We start from the raw sequence: 23,440 nt of genomic DNA, 5'->3' as shown, positions 1-23,440 counted from the left end.
ATATATATATGCAAAACAACCACTGTGAAAGAATAGTGAAATTCCAAGCGCTTTCGTGACGTCTCACACTAAGGAACTATAAAAAGAGTTCATCAAAAGAAGTCATGTAAAGAGTGAAGACTACACCTCACCGTCACATCCCACAACAAATGCTTAAGGACATCAAAAGTGCATATAGCAGACTTCAATGGTATAAACATTGGTTATAAATACCGACAAGTTGGTTTAGAAAGACACATAATCAAACACTTTGACATATTTATTAGAAAACGTTTCGGTCCTGGGACCTTGATCACTTCTAACTTACAGAGGTAGAAGGACATTATGCATAGGCAGTCTTTGATAGATAATGTGTTTATAGTGGAAACGTTGATGTTACTCATAGCAAGTGCCCGGCGAGTACTCGTGGCAACATCACCACATGCTTAGAGGGCAGTTCTATGGGCCCTCTATGCAGTTCAACAAACCGCCCAAGGAACAGCCCTCTAAGCAGTTCATAGTACTCCCATGTGGTGACGTTGCCACGAATACTCGCCGGGCACTTGCTATAAGTAACATCAGTGTTTCCACTATAAACACATCATCTATCAAAGACCTCACTACGAAACACAGCCCCACTCTAACTTCTGCAGCAGGCGTCTACACCATTTCCTTTGGATTCTGTCCCAAGAAATATATAGGCGAGACAGGCAGAGATCTTGCGGTCCGCCTGAACGAGCATCGAAGTGCCCGTAGCAGAGACGATGTAAGGTACGCCTGTGTCCTCCACAGAGACTCCACGGGGCATTTGATGAATTGGAATGAGGCACAACTCGTTCTCACCGAACCAGACCTCAGACGCCAAAGGTGCCTAGAAGCCTCACTAATCACCGTCACCGACATAATTGAACGTAACTCAGGAAACCACAAAATTTCAATAACATTAGCATACATGATACTAAAGCAAGCTAAGCACCACAAGCCCAACAACACAGGAGCCACATGATCTCATCGTCTACCCGTCCTCATGCCAACATGGCATTCTTCAGGTCACCATGCGTCACTCACACCTCACTCTCCGTCTATATATATATAATGTCTTTCTACCTCTGTATGTTAGAAGTGATCAAGGTCCCAGGACCGAAACGTTTTCTAATAAATATGTTATAGTGTTTGCTTACGTGTCTTTCTAAACCAGCAGACTTCAATACCAGGATCCAACTTGATTACGTCTCAAAAACGAAATTTTGGAACATCAAAAATGCTGTTCCCTTCTCCTGTCCACTAATCACCATGAAGCTGTGCTTCCCCAGCACTCAGGCACAGTATCGGCAAATCTACAACAACAACAACAACCAATAGTTCTGTTATGGAAAGGAACATAACTGAAGCCTTTCTCATCAAACATGATAGGAATGCCCTATACAATTCAAGTGATGGAAACTGCAAACTTGACAGATATTTAGTAGAGTTGGTCGCACTCAGTGTTAAGTAAGAATTTTATACAAAATTCGCGGATTGCTTATTATGTAATGGGTCCCTGTAAGGATTCGTTGATGGTAGACCAGTGCTCTCCACGCCTTTCCTACATGATTCGCTCGTCGGAAATCTCATCCGTCACAGTATATAAGAGTAACAGGAGGTTTAACTATGCTCGTGTTAGCGCTCAATTACTCTGGTTTCATTTTTAGGGTAGACTATGATAAACTGTTCCACACATTAGTAAGTCAGCTAAGGCCCTGTATACAAGTACGGTTACACAAGTTGATGTGACTACAACTTACATATTATATATGTAGGTTTATTATGATAGCCTAGAGAGGCCTGGCAGAGTGACTTATCGCCTTTGAGGTCCCAGTGCTAAGAAACAGTGCAGTTGTCACGGAGCAGGATAGGTAAATGCGGGGTTAGGTAAATATGTAGAGTTCTGTGTAGAGCACATCCGGAACATTTTCCTACGTAATGATAGTATAGGTTGCCAATTAGTGAATCTGAATAATATTTTTATGTTTCACATAGCTTTAAATCTGAGAATGCATTAACCACTTGGGTAAAATGATTCATATTGCAATACATCGATTAAATGAGGTTTTGGGCTGACTACTGCTTTTCCTTAATATTCTGTAACTTGCTTTCTGTTAACCTCCCAGATGACCATCTCCCCTTACCCAGGAAGTTGGTGAGGAGATGGGTGAGGTATGGTTTTGGGTCGGTGACGGTCCACCTGACTGTGTCACGGGCTGCCTTTGATAATTTCGGCTTTGCGTCATAGAATACGAATACTATCATAGACTGATACCTAGTAAAATAGAGTCGAAAGGTGTAACATGAAAGTGAGAACATGAATAAAACAGAAATAAGATGTAACGAAGTGTAATTCAATCTTAGCAAAGAAAAAAATATATACCCTAGGCTACTACTGCCCTTGCATTATTACTGTTCCTCATCCGTGTATCAAACTGATCTAAAACTCTAGAGGCAGCTTCGAATCACATCTTTTGCAGACTACGAAAAAGCATGAAAATATCCTCGGTAAAGGAAATGGAAAATATTGCGAGCAAATGTCAATAAATTGTCAATAGATGAACAGGCAATCAACAGAAATAGGATACCAATAAAAATAAGTCACCCTGTATGACTTTTTTGGGTTATCCCAGGTTCTCTACACATATGCTGCTATGTTTGATAATCTATGTAACTGTATTTGTGTAAACCAGAACAACCTTACTTACTTACTTACCTGGTTTATGGCTGAGCTACGAGGGTAGAAAAATTCTTGAAACTAGCCATAGATAAATATGCAATATAGGTAGCGTTGTGGAAAATTGCATTTAGCTGAATGTATCATTATATACATAACAGTAAATGAACACAGATAATTATTATTTATCAGTTAGATAAGTAGGAATTTGGGACACCTAGTGTTGAGAATTTGGCCTTACCAGCTAAGATATAATTATATAATGAACACTTAGCTGATAAATGACAGCAAATCGTCTACACAGCCGTCCCTGCAGACGAGGTCTAGATGCTGTCGAAACCATCACAACAGTGGGCTGTCAAGAGATACAATTTGTAAGTATAAATTACCCCTAGGGGTGTTATGTCAGCATATTTCATTCGATGATGGCTGACGAATACTTACTTGTTTGGACTCAAAAGTCCACACCTTACTGCCGATTATAGGTTGATTACAAACTCCTTGTGACTCAAGAATTGCGCAATCCCCCGATCTACAAGAAATTCGTAACATACCTTGCTCTTTGTAACGTGAGCTATGGTGTTCTCAACACCTTCGACAGATATCGGTGACTTGATAGAAGCTGAAGTGTCCTTGGATGTCCACGTCTTCCATTGTCTAGGAAACGCACACTGGTACACTATGTTCAACAAGATTCGTCTTTATTGTTCACAATGTATCACAAGAGAAGCTGATCACACTTCTCTTAAGTGTTTATTGTGTTGTGTGAGACACTTTATTCACACTAACGCACAGATCAGTGTCCTTTGCTGGTTATCCTGGCGTCAGTGTCTCGTAGTAGAGTCAAAGTTAGTCTGCCCGACGCTACAGGGCTCCATCCCGTCACTGGCCCCAGCACAAAAAAAAACGCTGACCTAGTACCTTGCATCCTTGTCACCTCCTCGATGAAGCAAAGCAGAATGTTTGTTTCTTGCTGTCTTAATCATAAACAACAATGTACACTATCTTTACTATGGTAATAAAGTGGGAGCAGGATTTTCCTTAATTGTCCTGCTAAGTAAGAGATGTACTGTCTCTTATAAAAATACACTTTGCAACACCTCTGCAAGGAGCAGAGGTCATTTGACCACGCATAGGATCTGTGATCAATTACTCACTCTAGCAGTAAACAAGACGCTCGCCCCTTCTAGTGGCCCCTCAGGGCTGAGAGGGCTGAAGGGGGCTGAAGGGCTGAAGGGGGCTGAAGGGCTGAAGGGGGCTGAAGGGCTGAAGGGGGCTGATACCCCCCTCCTGGAGAAAATTTCTCCACACTGGGGGGCGGCGGAGGTTCGCTGCAGGTGAACTATTCATCACTTAACATTAATTTGATTTTCTCACTCGCCACCACTGCTGCTTGTCTTTTCTGAACAGCTTTAGTCTGTGTGGTTTCTGGAGAATCCATAATTTTGTTTTCAACACTGTGTAATTCTAACGGCACTAGTTTGTTTATTGTCCGCTTATTCACTACACCTTTGCTCAAAACATCAACTGTCCTGATGATTCCATTTGCATCAGGATATATGGTCACAATTTTTCCAAGTGGCCATTGGGACCTCGGACCATCATTGTCGATAATCACTATGTCACCAGGTCTTAAGGACTTATGATTTTCAGGAACACCAGCTCCATAGAAGTGTTCTCTCAATGAGGTGAGATAGTCTTCTCGCCAAATTTTCTCCCAACGTTCAATCACTTTATTAAGGAGTTTGAATTTACGTCTGAGTTGCTCAGGTTCGAAATAAGTAGGATCCTCTATGATTTCTTTATCATTCATGGGAGGAACAGGTTCGAGCCTTCTGCCATGGAGTAAATGAGATGGACTTAACACTTCTAAATTGTCCAGATCATCGGTAACATAAGTTAGAGGTCTGTTGTTGACTCTATTTTCTATTTCAGTCACAACTGTAAGGAATTCTTCTAAGTCTATTCTCTGACGATGAAGAGTCTTCCTTAAACAACGTTTTACAATGCCGATCATTCTTTCATAAAATCCGCCGTGCCATGGAGATTTAGGAGGAATGTATCTCCAACGACATCTGCGTTGATTCAGCATCTGTTGTACTTCTGGTTGATCAAAGATCTTGCTTATATAAGCAGCACCAGCAACAAAGTTCGTTGCATTATCTGAAATCATCAGTCTGGGACATGCCCTTCTGGCTGCAAACCTTCTGAATAATTTGATAAAAGTTTCAGCAGACATGTCAGTGGCTACTTCTAGATGTACTGCTCTAGTTGTAGCACAAGTGAACAAACAGATGTACACCTTGATGGGAACTTTGTCAACTGTTTTGGTTAAAATTATTGGTCCAGTGTAATCTACACCTGTCACCTCAAATGGAGTGATATGACAAACTCTTTCAGAGGGATATGGAGGTGGACCTGGATACTGACATACTCGCATATCGTAGTGACGACAAGTACTACAGTCCTTTATTTGTTTTTTTCACACTTTGTCGACCTTGAGGTATCCAGTAGGATTGTCGTATATGACAAAGTGTGTCAGCTACCCCACCATGTAACACGTTACTGTGGGCGTTTTGCACAATCAGTTTTGTTAGCCAATGATTCTTGGGGATCAATATTGGATGTATGGCTTCTTTAGGTAGTGAAGAATTATGAATTCTTCCTCGACATCTTATAATCTTTTCTGAGTCGAGATAAAGTCCTAAAGAATTAATCATGACAAGTTTCTTTGGGGATTTATCTTGTGTTTCTAAAAATTTATATTCTGTAGAGAAAACATCTTTCTGTGTTAGTTTCACCCAGTATTTAATGGGTTCAAGACATTCATAATCAGGTTTTATTCCTTTAATGAATTTAAAGACAAGAGCTGTAACTCTTAAGAGTTTACCCAAAGATGAATATTTAGATCCATCAATGACTATTTCTGTTGTGTCTGCAGCATTTACACAACTTATTTCTGCTGTGTTCAAGCAGACTGTTTCTTCTGGCATAATGTGAGCTTTTTGCTGAGGCCATTTATTTTCATTAGAGAGCCAGTTCGGTCCGTGGAGCCATAATTTATTATACACAAATTTCTTAAGTGGGACACCACGTGACAACATGTCAGCTGGATTCTCTTGGGTAGAGACGTGAAGAAAGAGATAATCTCTCTGCATCTCTTTTATTTCTGCTACTCTGTTCTGTACATAGACCAGCTTACTCTTATTATTTCTTAACCACTGGAGAACTGCTTCATTATCACTCCAGATCACGGTTTTTTCAATAGTGAGATGATCAAGTACTTTGTTGAGATAGACAGCTAATTTTGTACCTACATAGAGTGCTGTCAATTCCAATTGTGGTACTGTTCTGACCTTCAAGGGTGCTACCTTGGCCTTTGAAGTAATTAGTGTACTTCCTTCAGCATTACTCATGTAAGCTACAGCGCCATAACCTCTGGTTGACGCATCACAGAACACATGTAATGTGTAATTGTTTCCCTCTTGACCTATTTGTCTGGGAAATTTAATTTGATGAAGTTGTTTAAACTCCTTGGATATTTCATCCCATGCTTGACTCATTTCTAGAGGCAAGTTCTCATCCCATCCAATTTTGAGTTTCCATGCATCTTGCATAAGCATTTTACCTTTTATGGTAATTGGTGAGACGAGTCCTAGAGGATCAAAACATTGTGATACCTCTGACAGTAAACTACGTTTAGTGAGTGTACTGCATGATTTATTGTTTATCCTTTTGAGACTCAGAGTATCTTCCTGTGTGTTCCAATTAAGTCCCAGCATATTGTTGCAATCAGGAATTTCAGTTTCAGGGAAATCTTCTTTGATAAGTTCCCTTAATTGCTTTGAATTTGTATTCCACATCCTTAGAGGCATATTTGCTTCTTTCATCTCCTTGTTAGCTTCTCTGTATAAGGATTTCAAATCCTCCTCTTTATTCACAATACCTTGAAGATTGTCCACATAGAAACTTTTCTTTAAGACTTCTTTGAAGGGACTTTCAGATTTAATCAAATGTGTATTTAGAGTAGCTTCTAGTAAGAATGGAGAGGATGTTGCACCAAATAATACTGATTTGAAACGATAAGTTTTCACAGGTCTTTAAGAAAGCCTTGGAAATATCAGCCGTGTAGGCATATGGGTTTGTGCGAAATTTCATAAGCACGTCTCCAAGCTTCTCAGTTAGTGAGGGTCCGGTCATCAGACAGTCATTAAGACTTGCTACATCTTTATTTGCACGTGCGCTGCAATTATATACAACACGTAGTGGAGTGGTTTCAGAATCTTTTCTGACTCCATGGTGCGGGAGATAATGAGCGTTTGTCTTCAACTTATCTTCGACTATTTCCTCAATGAATTTATTGTCCAACTGTTCTTGTATGATATTATCATAGACAGTCAGTAGCTCTGGATTCTTCCTGAGCTCATGTATTTGTGCTTTCATCTGTCCGAAAGCCATGCGATAATTGCTAGGCAGATGTGGTGGATTTAATTTCCATGGTAACCTAACCCAATACTGTCCATCTTTATATTTGACAGTGTCCAAATATTGGTTATAAGTCTGAGACTCTTGTGGGCTTGGTTTATTTACATCAATACCTATCGCATCTAAATCCCACAACTTATCAACTGGTTCATTCATTTCTTCCAGTAATGATAATTTTTGCTGTGGTACATGATCAGCGGTTATTCTCGTAACTAGTACATTTTCCACTGAATCAATATCAGCTTCTTTCCCACTTTGAGAGGGAATGGGACCACATATCATGTGGCCTCCTGCTGTTTTCAGCAAGTGAACATCATGTTTACTTACTATATTTTGCACAAAACAGTGATAATAATCACTTCCAATGATTAAATCAATTGGACTAATTGTGTCCGTCTGTATGTCAGGACAGGCTAACTTGACCTTAGCTGCTTTCAGTGCTGCAACTGTTTCTTTTAATCCCTGGATCTGCACAGACTTAGGCAAATCATCTACTACCACAGCTTCTACTGTCTTTTTCCTGTTTCCTAGACCAACAGTGATTCTGGCTAGGTCATATGTCTGTTTACCAGAATTGTGGAAAAAACCAGCTATATCTAACTGTATTTTGGCATAGGGTTGTTTATTCAGTTTCTGCAACACTGATCTTATGAAGGACCTTTGTGAGCCTTGATCAAATAGTGTTAGCACATTGGTTTTGTGTAATTTATTAGATAACTCAACTCGAGCTATCGGGAGAGCAGTTGCTTTAAACTTATCTCTCACATTTAATGCTGTTGCTTGTTGACTTCCTGAATCTGTGGAAGTCTGCTGCTGTTCAGCAAAAGTATTTGGGCATAATGCTGTATGATGCATACCCTTGCATTTAAAACACTTCTTCAGTGAGCATTTTCCTCCCTTGTGTTCACCTAAACACTTGATGCATCTTTTCAGCTGATGAATACGTTGTTTACGTGCCTCCATTGATGTGTATTGACTACAATACTGTGCCCAATGTGTTCCATCACAAAGTACACATTTTGGAGTACGTTTATGTATGACAGTCTGTTTACTGTCTGTTGTATTCACAGCTTGATAAATGCCTATATGGGATTTCCCATTATGTGGTTTAGTGGGAGTAGTTATACTCTTTTTATACTGAGTTGAAGGTTTATTATCCAATGGATTTGTGGATTTTTCATCTTGTCTCGTTGCTTGCATGCATGAAACTATTGTTTGTAAACCATTGCTAATTTCCTCACAAGTGAAATAGCGTTTATTGAACATAATATTTAATCGTTCAATAGTTTGTGGTGACAACTTATCTTGTACAATACCACTGATAAACCAATCACATTGTCTTAGGTCATATTTAGCACCTAGAGATCTGAGACTATTGTCTAATGTGATTCTAAATGCTTGTAAGTCTGAAAAACAATGTTTGGGTGGCTTCAAGCTTGATATTAAGACTGCATGTCTAACTCTAGCCTTGTCATCATCGAAGTAATTGTCTGCTAAGACACGTAAGGCTATTTGATAATTACCTTTAACCACCGGAAATGACTTAATCAGTTCATAGGGTTCTCCCTTCACAAGACATTTAAGGTAATTGAACTTAGCAATCTCATCTATGTCAGTTCATGAATTTACTATGGATTGAAAACCACTAATGAATTCTTCATAATTATGACCTTGGAAAATAGGTAATGACAATGTAGGTAAGCTTGGTAATGGGACACTTGTTGTTGTTACAGGTGTAACAGGTGTTTGACCACTAGTAATAGTAGGTCTCTGTGACAGAGTTTTACGGCAGATAGCCTGTACTCCTGTCCACCTTAATTGTTGATCACTAAAAGTATCCAAAACATTTTTAATTTCATCTTCAGATGGATCTGATTCAAGAAATTTATTTTCATAATGTGTATAGTCTGAATTAATTATTTCCAGACGTTGTGTAAATAATCCAAACTTGACCTCAAGATCATCAAAATCTATGTTTGTATCTTGAGTTAATCCTAGACAGACTGAAATTAGATTTTCTAATTGTGTAATCTTAGTCTGTAAAGACTGAAACTGAGTTTTCAAACAAGCCATTTTAATGGTATACTGAAAATTCTAGCACCACACTTAGAGTGTTTATAAAACACTGTACTGCTATAGACAGCTGAGTTTTTGTTATGCTTAAGTCAGCAATAATCGAGTCAGACACTACTGACCCACTAAGCTTAACCTCAGGGTTAATGACCATGAAGGGTACACCGTACATGTGGCTGATGTTTACGGCTCGAGTTTGCTGTGTCAGCCTGCCCATGATGATTAATCGTAAATAACGATGTTATACACTTCATTCACTATACACTATAAATGTCACTGTATAACTGTAATCACACGTGAATATTACTTACACATATATAAATTTCAGCTTTTTTCGAAGGACCTTGGCTCATAGGTTATTTGTGCACTGTAGAACAACATATTTGGACCACAGTGTGGTCTTTATCCAGTTCGAGCACGACCAAAGCTCTGTTGAGAATTTGGCCTTACCAGCTAAGATATAATTATATAATGAACACTTAGCTGATAAATGACAGCAAATCGTCTACACAGCCGTCCCTGCAGACGAGGTCTAGATGCTGTCGAAACCATCACGACAGTGGGCTGTCAAGAGATACAATTTGTAAGTATAAATTACCCCTAGGGGTGTTATGTCAGCATATTTCATTCGATGATGGCTGACGAATACTTACTTGTTTGGACTCAAAAGTCCACACCTTACTGCCGATTATAGGTTCATTACAAACTCCTTGTGACTCAAGAATTGCGCAATCCCCCGATCTACAAGAAATTCGTAACATACCTTGCTCTTTGTAACGTGAGCTATGGTGTTCTCAACACCTTCGACAGATATCGGTGACTTGATAGAAGCTGAAGTGTCCTTGGATGTCCACGTCTTCCATTGTCTAGGAAACGCACACTGGTACACTATGTTCAACAAGATTTGTCTTTATTGTTCACAATGTATCACAAGAGAAGCTGATCACACTTCTCTTAAGTGTTTATTGTGTTGTGTGAGACACTTTATTCACACTAACGCACAGATCAGTGTCCTTTGCTGGTTATCCTGGCGTCAGTGTCTCGTAGTAGAGTCAAAGTTAGTCTGCCCGACGCTACAGGGCTCCATCCCGTCACTGGCCCCAGCACAAAAAAAAACGCTGACCTAGTACCTTGCATCCTTGTCACCTCCTCGATGAAGCAAAGCAGAATGTTTGTTTCTTGCTGTCTTAATCATAAACAACAATGTACACTATCTTTACTATGGTAATAAAGTGGGAGCAGGATTTTCCTTAATTGTCCTGCTAAGTAAGAGATGTACTGTCTCTTATAAAAATACACTTTGCAACACCTCTGCAAGGAGCAGAGGTCATTTGACCACGCATAGCATCTGTGATCAATTACTCACTCTAGCAGTAAACAAGACGCTCGCCCCTTCTAGTGGCCCCTCAGGGCTGAGAGGGCTGAAGGGGGCTGAAGGGCTGAAGGGGGCTGAAGGGCTGAAGGGGGCTGATACCCCCCTCCTGGAGAAAATTTCTCCACACCTAGGTCGCCAAAAATGTCCCCCTTCGATACCTACCACTGTCATATCCACAAGTTGCTCTGGACCTATTAATCATAAATGAAATATACATCACCAGGAATGCTGGTAAATATATAAATTTGTGGACTGTACATTAAATATAATAAATGATTATAGATACACATATACATAACAGAAGGAGAATATGTTAAAAATCACTCACCAATTTAACTGTGAATCAAGGTGTATCATACTCAGAAAATCTCTGTCTATACATGAAAATAACAACTGGCCAGAGTTATAACATAACAGACTTATCTGAGGTTCCTGGAGTTGTCCTGTCCTGTCGCCTGATATCTCAAGTTATGCAGGAATGCACATCCAACAATTTCGCCTCCTATTTGAGAGGTGTCAGCCCAATTTTAACCTCTAGAGCACGAAAATTTCCTTCCCATTACACTAACGTTGTATCCAATTCAAATTAACAATGGCGACTGTCCCTTCTCCCCAGGCTCAGTTTCCCATTTTCTATGATATAAATGTTATTAAATACAGTATGGCCATCTATATATATATAAATACTGAATTTCTGGAAAACATATACAGTATTTTCCACACTGCGGCAAGGCGGAGGTCGTTGCTAAACGACTCAAATTGCTCATTTGGCAATGGTGGAGGACCTGGGTACATATAGGATCTGGCATTCACACGGTGACATATTACACAAGATTTAATCACCCTTTCTACAATCTGCCGTCCTTGTGGAATCCAGAAAGTTTCCCTAATACAATTTAATGTATCTTGTACCCCACCATTCATTACATTTTTATGGGCATATAGAACAATTAAATTTGTTAGATGATGAGTTTTGGGCAGTAAGATAGGGTGTTTAGCATAATCACCCAATTCAGCATTTTGTAACCTACCTCTGCACCTAATTACATTGTTCTCTAAATACAGCCCCAATTTCTCTATTATAGAACCTTTCACAATTTTTCTTTCCATCATCAATTTAATCTCATTTCCATAGATTTCCTCCTGTACCCTCTTTATCCAATATTCAAGAAGATGGGAAAACTTATATGATATATTCATCTTGTTTAGAAATTTAAACACCAACTTAGTTACATTGATTAGTTTGGGTCAAGAAGAATACCTATTTATATCAATGGTTAAGGGAGGACAAACTATTGGAGCGGTGGTCACAGTAATTTCAACAGGAGCAATATATGCCTTTTGTACAGGCCAATTAGCTTTATTTACCAACCAGCTCGGTCCTTTAAACCATGATACAGCATTTACAAATTTATCATAAAGTAAACCTCGAGACAAGAAATCAGCTGGATTCTCCTCACCAGGCATATGATTAAATGTTAACATATGCTGACCCAAACTATTATACTTCTCTTGCATCTGATTAATTTCAGTGACTGTTTTGTACGTACACAATTTTAATGTTTCCATTACGAATCCATTGTAAGGATACCTCATTATCAGACCAAATTACAGTGTCGCTAGTATTTATCTCCTGCAACTTATTTCTTATATAATTAGCTAATTTGACACCTACATAAATGGCTGAGGTAAGGTACGTGATTTAATTGGAGACACTTTAGCCTTAGACATAACAAGTGAGATAACACTATTACATTGAAGGTAAGCAACTGATCCATATGCCAATTTTGAAGCATCACAAAAAATGTGGAGTACATTTTTCCCATCTGGATTGGCCACCTGGCGTGGGAACTCCAACATTGGAATTTTCTCATAATCACCAATTAATTCATCCCACCTGTTAATGAATTCCTCAGGTAGAATTTCATCCCAAGCACATTTAAGTTTCCCTGCTTCCTGAATTAATAATTTCCCTCTTATAGTAAAAGGTGACACTAAACCTAGTGGATCAAAACATTTGGAAACTTCAGCAAGCAAGACTCTCTTAGTTAATTTATTGGGCATACTGTAATTATTAGGTTTTAACATTAACAAATCTCTCTCAGTATCCCAAGTTAAACCCAATACATTACTACATTTTGGTACTTCATCTCCAGGGAAATCTTTACTTATTTTGTCCTTTAATTTGGACGAATTACTATTCCATTCCCTCAGAGGCATATTTGCACTTTGCATTATTTTATTAGCCTCCCCATATGTCATTAACAGTTCATCTTCAGTTGACGTCACACCCAGGAAATTGTTCACATAAAATTGTTTGCTCATTACTTTACCCAGTGGACTTTCCAAACGTTTAAGGTGTGCATTTATCGTCGCTTGAAGTAGGAATGGACTGGATGTAGCACCAAATAATACGCTCCTAAAGCGAAAGGTTTTCAGAGGGCTAAGTGGGTCACTAGGATTCTCAGGCCATAAGAAGCGGGTACAATCCCGGTCAGCCTCTTGTAAACCCACTCTTATTAAAGCTTTACTTATGTCAGCCGTAAAGGCATAATTCTTCTCTCTGAAATTTAATAAGATATCTCCTAATTTTTCCGTCAACGACGGACCTGTCATCAAACAGTCATTTAAACTAGGTACATTTTTGTTACTCCTGGCACTACAATTATACACAATCCTCAAAGGAGTGGTCTTAGAATCCTTCTTCACTGTGTGATTGGGCAAATAGTGATCATAAATTTTGGCTTGCTCAGGAGGTACCTCTTCTATAAATTATTAATTAATTGTTCAGCAATTATTTCATTATAGGCAGTTAACAATTCTGGTGTCTTACTCAGTTCGCGGAGCTGAGCCTTTAACTTTCCACATGCCATTCTGTAATTAGTGGGCAATTCTGGATGATTCAGTCTCCACCGAAGTCGTACCCAGTATTGTCCAGATTCAAATTTTACATCTCTCAGGTATTGTTCCAGAGTAAAAGAATCGTCTGGACTTTCTTCATTTACATTTATTCCAATGCTGTCTAATTCCCACAATTTATGCACTGGCTCAACACCATCCTCTATGGAAGAATTATACTGGGGTACGATTTCATGAGTAAGACACACAGTTATGGTATTTGTAGTTTCCTCTAGTCATGAATTATTATTACGAGGAATCCTGCCATACATTACATGGCCTCCTGCAGTCTTCAAAAGGGTGACACCACATTTCTTTACCATACCCTTTACAAAGGAGGCATAATAGTCACTACCTATCAAAATATTTATTGGGCCTACAGAATCATCACTTACCCCAGAAGGTGCCAAATTTACATTATGTGAAAGTCTTTCTGTAGCTTTACTAAGCCCTACTGTAGATATTTTCTCTGGAAGTCTATCTACAATTACTGCATTAACACGTTTTTTTCTCATTGCCCAACCTGACAGTTACATAAACAGTGTCATACAATTGAGCCCTTTTATCTGAGAGAAAACCAGATAATTTTAAAGTTGTGGGATCTCCCATCTGTACTTTCATACCATCAAGACATTTACGTTTTATGAAAGTACGCTGGGATCCCTGGTCCAATAATGCATTTACATTTTTTGATTTATGCCTTTTATCATCAATTTTTACCTGTAACACAGGTAAGGCTACTTCAGCAAAACCATCATTATTAACATTAGCAGCAATTTTTACATTAGCCTCTGTTGTGTCAGGATTGTCAACATTATCATTATCAACATTATCATATAGACCCTTACACATGACTATATGGTGTCTTCCTTTGTGACATTGATAACAGTTGTTTAATTTGGCATAACAATCCTTTACATTGTGATTACCTAAACACCTGATACATCTGTCAAGTTCCTCCAATCTTTCAACCTTATCATTCCATGAATTGTATGCACTGCAATTCTTAGAAAAATGAGTACCCTTGCAGAAAAGACAATCTCTCTTTTCTTTTACTGGTTTCTTATTAACTGGGCTACTCTTAGGAGGGTACTTATTCTTCTTACCTTGTGGAGAATCATTATTTCTGATTCCTGCTAATTGATAAGCATCTATGCAACTCTTTTTAGGAAATGAAATTTGATTATTACCATTGGATAATTTTTCCCTTTGTGAAACTTGACAGATACCTCAGAGTTAATATGTGTTGCATCTTTAAAATGAGTTGGTTGGCTGGTCTGCAACTGAACAATTAATTCTTGTAGACCTAGTCTTATTTCCTCCAGACCAAAATAATCCTTGTGATACTTATTCGAGAGCCATTGAAGTGTTTTACAGCTTAATTTATTCTGTACAATGGCACTCAATAACCAGTCTGATTCCTTCAGATTATATTTATTACTTAAAGTTTTGAGAGTGCTCTCCATTTTAACTCTAAACTGTTGTAAACCTTTGTAAGTGTGATCTGGAGATTTTAAATTAAGAATGATATTTACTAGATCCAACCTACTTTGTTCTATATTACCATAAATGACCTTCAACAAGTCAACTGCTTCCTTGTAAGAGTCATCTACATTGGGAAAGGCTTGTATCAGTATATGAGCATCTCCTCTTACCTGTCCTTTGAGGTAAAATAATTTAGTTACACAGACTAGGTCACTCATGTCATGCACAGCTGCTTTAAAAATTGACCAGAATTCCTCCCAATTTTCACCAGGATTAAATGCAGGTAAACAAAGTTCTGGGAGTTTTGGCAAAGACATATTATTTGTTGGAGCAGACTGATTAACTACCTGGTTTACACATTTTAATTTATTCAAGGCCTGACTTTTACAAGAAAGAATCTTTTCCTCTAATTCATAATACAGATTAATCATAAGATCTACTTCAATCTCATCTACACAGTTTACTAACAAATCTCCTTCATATTTGTTGTAATATAATTTGTATGAATCATATCTATTACCTAAAGCATCTAAATACAATTTTAAATCATCAGTATTCACAGTTTCTTGATTCATTAATTCCAAACATATATTATATGCCTTGGTTACATGACCTTTTCTAGCTTGCAATGACGCTTTCTTTGCTCTGTATTCCATATGTTTGTCTTCTATATTAATTTCCTCATTTTCAGCCATGATGCAATGTATTAAATTCAACTTAATAACACTGATTACGTACTAAATTATGCACTTTATAAAGGTAAATAGTACAACTTACCTTTGAATAAATCCTAGCTACTAGAGCTTAGCAATTACATGTAAGAAAATTATATAAATTTTAATGTGCACTAATACAAACCTTTAGCCAAACTTGGCTTATCAAAATTAATATTACACAAATTAATATAATCCTTGCCAGAATTTGGGATAGCAAAATTAATATTATACACATATCAATTACAATTACACATATCAATTACACATACACTGATATAAATCTTGGCCAGAATTGTCTTATCAAATTAATATTGTAATAATTATAATCCACTACACATTAAGTAAATTTGTGAACTTAACATCCACCTCCTGTCATTTCATATATAATTATTAAGTAATTAACTAATTAATGACTTCACTAATTACATCCGGTTCGAAGGACCAATGGGCAAATTAATTGTGGAAAAATTGCATTTAGCTGAATGTATCATTATATGCATAACAGTAAATGAACACAGATAATTATTATTTATCATTTAGACAAGTAGGAATTTGGGACACCTAGGTCGCAAAAAATGTCCCCCTTCGATACCTACCACTGTCATATCCACAACTTGCTCTGGATCTATTAGTCATAAATGAAATATACATCACCAGGAATGCTGGTAAATATATAAATTTGTGGACTGTATATTAAAAATAATAAATGACTATAGATACACATATACATAACAGAAGGAGAATTTCTTAAAAATCACTCACCAATTTAACTGTGAATCAAGGTGTATCATACTCAGAAAATCTCTGTCTATACATGAACATAACTGGCCAGAGTTATAACATAACAGACTTATCTTAGGTTCCTGGAGTTGTCCTGTCCTGTCGCCTGATATCTCAAGTTATGCAGGAATGCACATCCAACAATTTTGCCTCCTATTTGAGAGATGTCAGCCCAATTTTAACCTCTAGAGCACGAAAATTTCCTTCACATTACACTAACGTTGTATCCAATTCAAATTAACAATGGCGACTGTCCCTTCTCCCCAGGCTCAGTTTCCCATTTTCTATGACATAAATGTTATTAAAAACAGTATGACCATCTATATATATATATAAATACTGAATTTCTGGAAAATATATACAGTATTTTCCACAAGCGTAAAGGAGACATTGACTAAGCCATTTTGGTTTTCTGTAGTTATCGTCCGATTTCATTCATTTATTGTTAGAAGCTAGGCACATGAATCACTGTTAGAAAAACAGCTTTATTAAAGTTAGCAAACACATACCTTATTTTCATCCTCCAAATAAAGTTGGTAAGCCGTGGATATTTTTATAAAATACCTACCCTTACTCCCTACAATTTCAAAAAAAATTAGACGTATATCATAAAAATCCTAATCGTAAAACGTTCATTGTTAAATATTTGTGAAAATTACGTTACATTACGTGGCATATTTTAAAAAAGCTGGAGGCGAGTTGTAATGTGTCCAAGATAATGTAAGAGTGCCGTGATTAATGTAACCATATCTTAGTGTTACTATTTCCTAATTAAGTTTTTTTTTTTTTTTTTTTTTTTGCTTTTTTTTGTAAGAATTACCATTTTAATTTTCTGGTTTATTTACTACTTCTTTAGTGTTACGTGACCATAGTAACTGTGATGCCCAGAAGAAGAGTTAACATTTATGTGAATCTGTCCAAGGCCATGTTACTATGCTATAGTTACTCACTAGTTTACTATGCTGTATGTAGTTGTACTAGCCCACTTTTTATTATACTAGCATTTCTAGGTTATTGTTTCCAAACCTAGTGACACAGTCCTCTAGTTTGTTTCATTTTTCCCAGATTAGTGTTATTGTGACTTATTCAGTATCACATATTTACAATCACAGTCTCAGCGTTACCACATAATGTTTATTGTTATTATTTACTGACTAAATTCACGGTAATTAATCTTGGCTAATGTTTCCATGCCCCAGTTAAATACTGCTTTGCTTATGTTAATGTTAAAATAACCTGGTTATTGATACTCTATCTGGGTAAATTTTTACGCAGGTTAGTTTCTTTATGGTTCGTCCAGGGTTTGTAGATGAATGGTTCAGAGAACCGACATGTTGATAAATTAGACACATGTGCAACTCTTGGGTATCTTTATTGAGGAAACGTTTCGCCACACAGTGGCTTCATCAGTCCATACATAGGAGAAACTTGAAGAACAGGAGGAGAATGAGGTAATCAGTCCCTCAATCTTGAGTCGATGTGTTCAGTCCATCAATCTTGAGTAGATTGATGGACTGAAGATTGATGGACTGAACACATCGACTCAAGGTTGAGGGACTGATTACCTCATTCTCCTCCTGTTCTTCAAGTTTCTCCTATGTATGGACTGATGAAGCCACTGTGTGGCGAAACGTTTCCTCAATAAAGATACCCAAGAGTTGCACATGTGTCTAATTTATCGTCCAGGGTTGCTGTACCTTGAGTTATTTTAATATGTGGAGGATAATGTAAGCATTCCCTATTAAATCTGTGACATTTCTCTGATGTAAATGTCTTCTTCATACCTCGGAAATATTTATCTTTTTCATTTATGTCAACTCTTTTGCGTCAGTTAGCTATATAATTACTGAAAACTGTTCTTAGTTTAATCAATAACTGAACTTTCAGACAAGTTACATGTGTATCTCAGGCTGGTGACAAATATAATACATAAGGAATCATATTCAATACAGGTGGGTGGCTCCAAGTGCACGTACTGTGTACATCATGCAGAGACACGTAACAGCAAGTGTACGTACAGTGTATATCACACAGAGACACGTAACAGCAAGTTCACGTACTGTGTATATCACACAGAGACACGTAACAGCAAGTTCATGTACTGTGTATATCACACAGAGACACGTAACAGCAAGTTCATGTACTGTGTATATCACACAGAGACACGTAACAGCAAGTTCACGTACTGTGTATATCACACAGAGACACGTAACAGCAAGTTCACGTACTGTGTATATCACACAGAGACACGTAACAGCAAGTGCACGTACTGTGTATATCAGACAGAGACACGTAACAGCAAGTGCACGTACTGTGTATATCAGACAGAGACACGTAACAGCAAGTTCACGTACTGTGTATATCATACAGAGACACGTAACAGCAAGTGCACGTACTGTGTATATCAGACAGAGACACGTAACAGCAAGTTCACGTACTGTGTATATCAGACAGAGACACGTAACAGCAAGTGCACGTACTGTGTATATCAGACAGAGACACGTAACAGCAAGTTCACGTACTGTGTATATCACACAGAGACACGTAACAGCAAGTGCACGTACTGTGTATATCAGACAGAGACACGTAACAGCAAGTGCACGTACTGTGTATATCATACAGAGACACGTAACAGCAAGTTCACGTACTGTGTATATCAGACAGAGACACGTAACAGCAAGTTCACGTACTGTGTATATCATACAGAGACACGTAACAGCAAGTGCACGTACTGTGTATATCAGACAGAGACACGTAACAGCAAGTGCACGTACTGTGTATATCAGACAGAGACACGTAACAGCAAGTTCACGTACTGTGTATATCAGACAGAGACACGTAACAACAGGTGTTCTCGTTGTATCATAAATAATTCACTATTCTATGAGTGATTTTTAGCTTGGAATATTTCAAGTTATTTTTCCTAAAGTTTGACTTTGCTGATCACTAAAACAAAATTAAGATGATAAATTAGACACATGTGCAACACTTGGCTATCTTTAGTGTGAAAACGTTTCTCCACTTAGTAGTTTCTTCAGTCCAATACAAAAAAGAATTGTGAAGATCAGAAGGAGTTTCAATAATCAGTCCCTCCCGGCCTGTCGTCGATGTAATCAGTCCATCCATCTTGATGGACTGATTACAGCAGACAAAGAAAGGGCTTATATACTCTCTGCATTATAAAAGTCCCTTCTTTGTGCATATGCTGTATTCTTATTATTATTGATGGACTGATTACAACGATTCCCAGCGAAGGGACTGACTACCTCAAATTCCTTCTGCTCTTCACCATTCTTCATTGTATTGGACTGATAAAGCCATTGTGTGTAAAAACGTTTCCACAGTAAAGATAATCAAAGGTTGTACAGGTTTCTAATTTATCAACTTGTCGGTTCTCTGAACTATTACGACGAATTTCGCATGCAATGAATTTTAATTTTGTGTTTCTTTGTAAATAAATATAATATAACTGCTCACTAATAAATAAAAAGAATAAATGTATTTGTCATAAATAATACATAAATACTAAATTGTTCAGGTACGATAAGCAGAAATCCCGAGATAAATTGATTTTCAAAAGTTTGTAACACCAAATCATAAATATTTCAGGATCAAAGATATCCCGTCGTATGGCAGAAATTTAAATATGCTAAACATAGCAAACATTAATCGTATAGCTTTATTTAATATTGTATGTTACAGGTACGAAGTGTACAACGTAGACGTGTGGTTGTTATTGACAGTAGTAATGGCTCTTATTACCTGGTTCTTCTGGTGGGTAATTCTGACAGTCTTCTCTCGAGTCTGCTCCACCATCAAGCACAAGCAGGAATAATCACTGACCAGGAATCATCTAATTTATTAGAACTGTCACTTAATTAAAACGACTAGGAGACACCTTTGTGCCAGTTGTTCCTAGAATCTGGTTACGTTACGTCTCAACATGTCTTCTTAAGTGACAGTTCTAATTTGGACTGTTTGTAAACAGAAAGTATTCACTGTTGAAAAAGCCTTCGTCAGTGAAAGGCCGACTGTACTGCTCCTCCATATTACTTTATTCTGTTACATTTCCCTGAGGATGTATCAGTTAATTACATTCAACAAATAGTTAAAAATAGGTTTAGCTTATTTTTATTTTTTTGGCCTAATGAAATATTATTTATATAAAAGAAAAAATAGCAAAATCAACTGCTTTTTCTACAACGCTGTTTATGCAGGATATCCATCCAACTTAATTTTAATTTTATAATTCTCGAGAAATTTCTACCCTTTTCCAGCAATATTTTGGTTGTGTTTGCTTCTAAGACACCCTAAGGTATGATTGATGGAGTGACTGATGATTATTTCCACTGGCCATTATTACCCACTATCCGTTTAGTGCTCCCAGTGATTAGAATAATAATGCTTAGTATTTTCCAAACGAAACATCGATTCCAGTGAAATTCACTTCGTCCATGAAATTAGGGCTATTCTCTCCGTTTGATCCACAAACATCTGTGTACATTTCTAACCAGACGCAACATTATTATTATTATTATTATTATTATTATTATTATTATTATTATTATTATTATTATTATTAAACGGTCGGTCATAGAGTCTCAAAACTCCAGCCCGTCGCGTTAGCCACTAGACCAGCTAGCCACAATAAGATTCATCCAACTAGGTATATTTCTACACCATAGGAAGGTCAGCACAGGCACCTCTGTGACCACAAATGCAAGTTTTTACAGACGAATCTCCAGCTAGTGTGGCCGTGACGAACTCTAGCTCAAGTCCCTTCACTGCCGTCAACATGACTCAAGCAATCGTGTCATTACGATTTCTTGAGTCATTATTATTATTATTATTATTATTATTATTATTATTATTATTATTATTATTATTATTATTATTATTATTAATATTATTATTGTTATTATCAAAAAGGATTGCTAAACCTACTAGGGTCATACGGTGCAGCGGGGCAGGGGATAGTGCAGAAATATAAAGTAGCAAGGGTGGAGTGGACAACAGAGGGAGAGTTAGAAAGGGCTGTGAGGAGTGCTAGAGGAAGGATCATCAAAGTTCGAGTAGCAAATCAGTTGCTGTCAAAAAATTCAACGAGAGAGTCTGAGTCAAAGGTGAGTCCGTCAGTAAGGAGGGAAGATAAAGTTAGAGCGTTAGAGCAGTGACGACGATGGAGGTAAATTGTGTGCTGTTGATAGACTGGACAGTCCCACAGAATATGGCGAACCGAAACTGGAACCTGACAGTTCTAACCGAGTGGGACCGAGCGCCTCTCCATGAGATAAATGAGTGTGCCTGATGCGAAGATGGGAGAGCGTAGTCTCCCAACCTTGGCATCGATGATAATAAAATGACCAGAAACCTAAACTTGGTTCGATACAGTGTAATTTGTTATGTATATTACCAAATCAACGTTGTTGCCAACGCTTGCGAAGATGGTCAGAAATTTCAGTAAATTAGTCTGTGAATGGAACAACTCTATATGAAACTGGTAGGTAATGTACTGCTGACCTGGCAGCAGTGTCCGCCAGTTTATTGCCCTGTACGTCAACATGACCGGGGACCCAACACAAAACAACACCTTTGTTTTTGCTAGTGATGCGGCGTAACCAAAGTTGTATATGAAGGACCAAGGGATTAGGTGAATCAATTTTTTTATAGTCTGCAAAGCACTAAGGGAGTCGGAGCCTAACACAAATGGTATAAATGTAATATGGATCATTGTTACGAGAATTGTATACAATTCAGCAGTGAAAATACAAGCCGAGTCTAATAAATGCCCTCGCACTGCGCTGTCCGGAAACACTGTCCCAAACCCCACACCATCAGAAGATTTAGAACCAGTGAACACTGCAACGGCATGAGAATGAGACCGGAAGTGATTAAGAAAAGAGAGCGAGTAGCAACTGAAGGTATTTGGGCTTTCGCGCATGGCAGTGGGGAAGAATATGCACGACTCATGAAATCGTAATGACACGATTGCAAACAAACCATACCACGTGTGGGGTTAGAACCCGCGATAAGAGTCTCAAAACTCCAGACGGCCACGCTAGCGGGAGATTCGTCTGCAAAAACTTGCATTTGTGGTCACAGTGGTTCCTATGCTAACCTTCTTATGGTGTAGAAATGTACCTAGTTGGATAAATCTTATTGGAGCTAGATAACCCAGTGACTAATGCGTCGGTCTGGAGTTTTGAGACTTTCATAGTGGGTTTTAACCCTACCCGTGGTATGGTTTGTTAAGAACATACATGAACTGTCGGAACCTCCCAACGGGGAAAGAAAAAGTTAGATGCTACGTGAATAAATAAAGGGGGCAACTGAAGAGAAGATAAGATCGAATGTAGAAGAAGGTAAAAAGGATGGGGTAAACAGGGGCAATGAAAAAACAATGAATCTCTGCTAACAACCGGTATTATGCTGAACATCAAAATGGTATACAATACCGACAGGTTGTTAGGTAAGACACATATGCAACAGTTAGACAACTTTATTCCGAAACGTTTCGCCTACACAGTAGGCTTCTTCAGTCGAATACAGAAAGTAGGCAGGAACAGTAGAGATGTGAAGACGATGTAATCAGTCCATCACCCTTAAAGTCGTAGAATTTGAGGTTGTCAGTCCCTCGGCCTGGAGAAGTTCAGTTCCATAGTCAGGAACTATCTGAAGATCAAGCGACAGTGCGGAGACTTAAATACTGTCGGAAGGAGAGGTGCAGGGTAGTAGTAGTAGTAGTAGTAGTAGTAGTAGTAGTGAGAGGCCACTGAGAGGTCATGTCCCTCTCAGATCCAACACTTCTCACTTGGAAAATTTGTCCAAGGTGTTTTCTGTACCAAGATGCCACGTGTTGCAGTGTCTGACAAGATGAACATCAAAATGGTATACAATACCGACAGGTTGTTAGGTAAGACACATATGCAACAGTTAGACAACTTTATT

General features: G+C 38.0%; 1 protein-coding gene across 1 annotated transcript in view; it reads left to right on the top strand.

Moving 5' to 3' along the window:
• LOC128685992 (UDP-glycosyltransferase UGT5-like) overlaps positions 1 to 22,917 on the top strand; it is a 265,203-nt gene extending 242,286 nt beyond the window's left edge. Inside the window, 1 exon segment of the mRNA XM_070083438.1 lies at positions 20,195 to 22,917. Within this exon segment, the coding sequence (XP_069939539.1) occupies positions 20,195 to 20,327 (133 nt within the window). The 3' untranslated portion in view covers positions 20,328 to 22,917.
• Positions 22,918 to 23,440: the final 523 nt, after the last annotated feature.

Source organism: Cherax quadricarinatus, chromosome 9 (genome assembly GCF_038502225.1).
Source record: "Cherax quadricarinatus isolate ZL_2023a chromosome 9, ASM3850222v1, whole genome shotgun sequence".
Taxonomy (NCBI): domain Eukaryota; kingdom Metazoa; phylum Arthropoda; class Malacostraca; order Decapoda; family Parastacidae; genus Cherax; species Cherax quadricarinatus.
The sequence above is the reverse complement of the archived record's forward strand: the minus strand, read 5'-3'. Positions and strand labels throughout refer to the sequence as shown.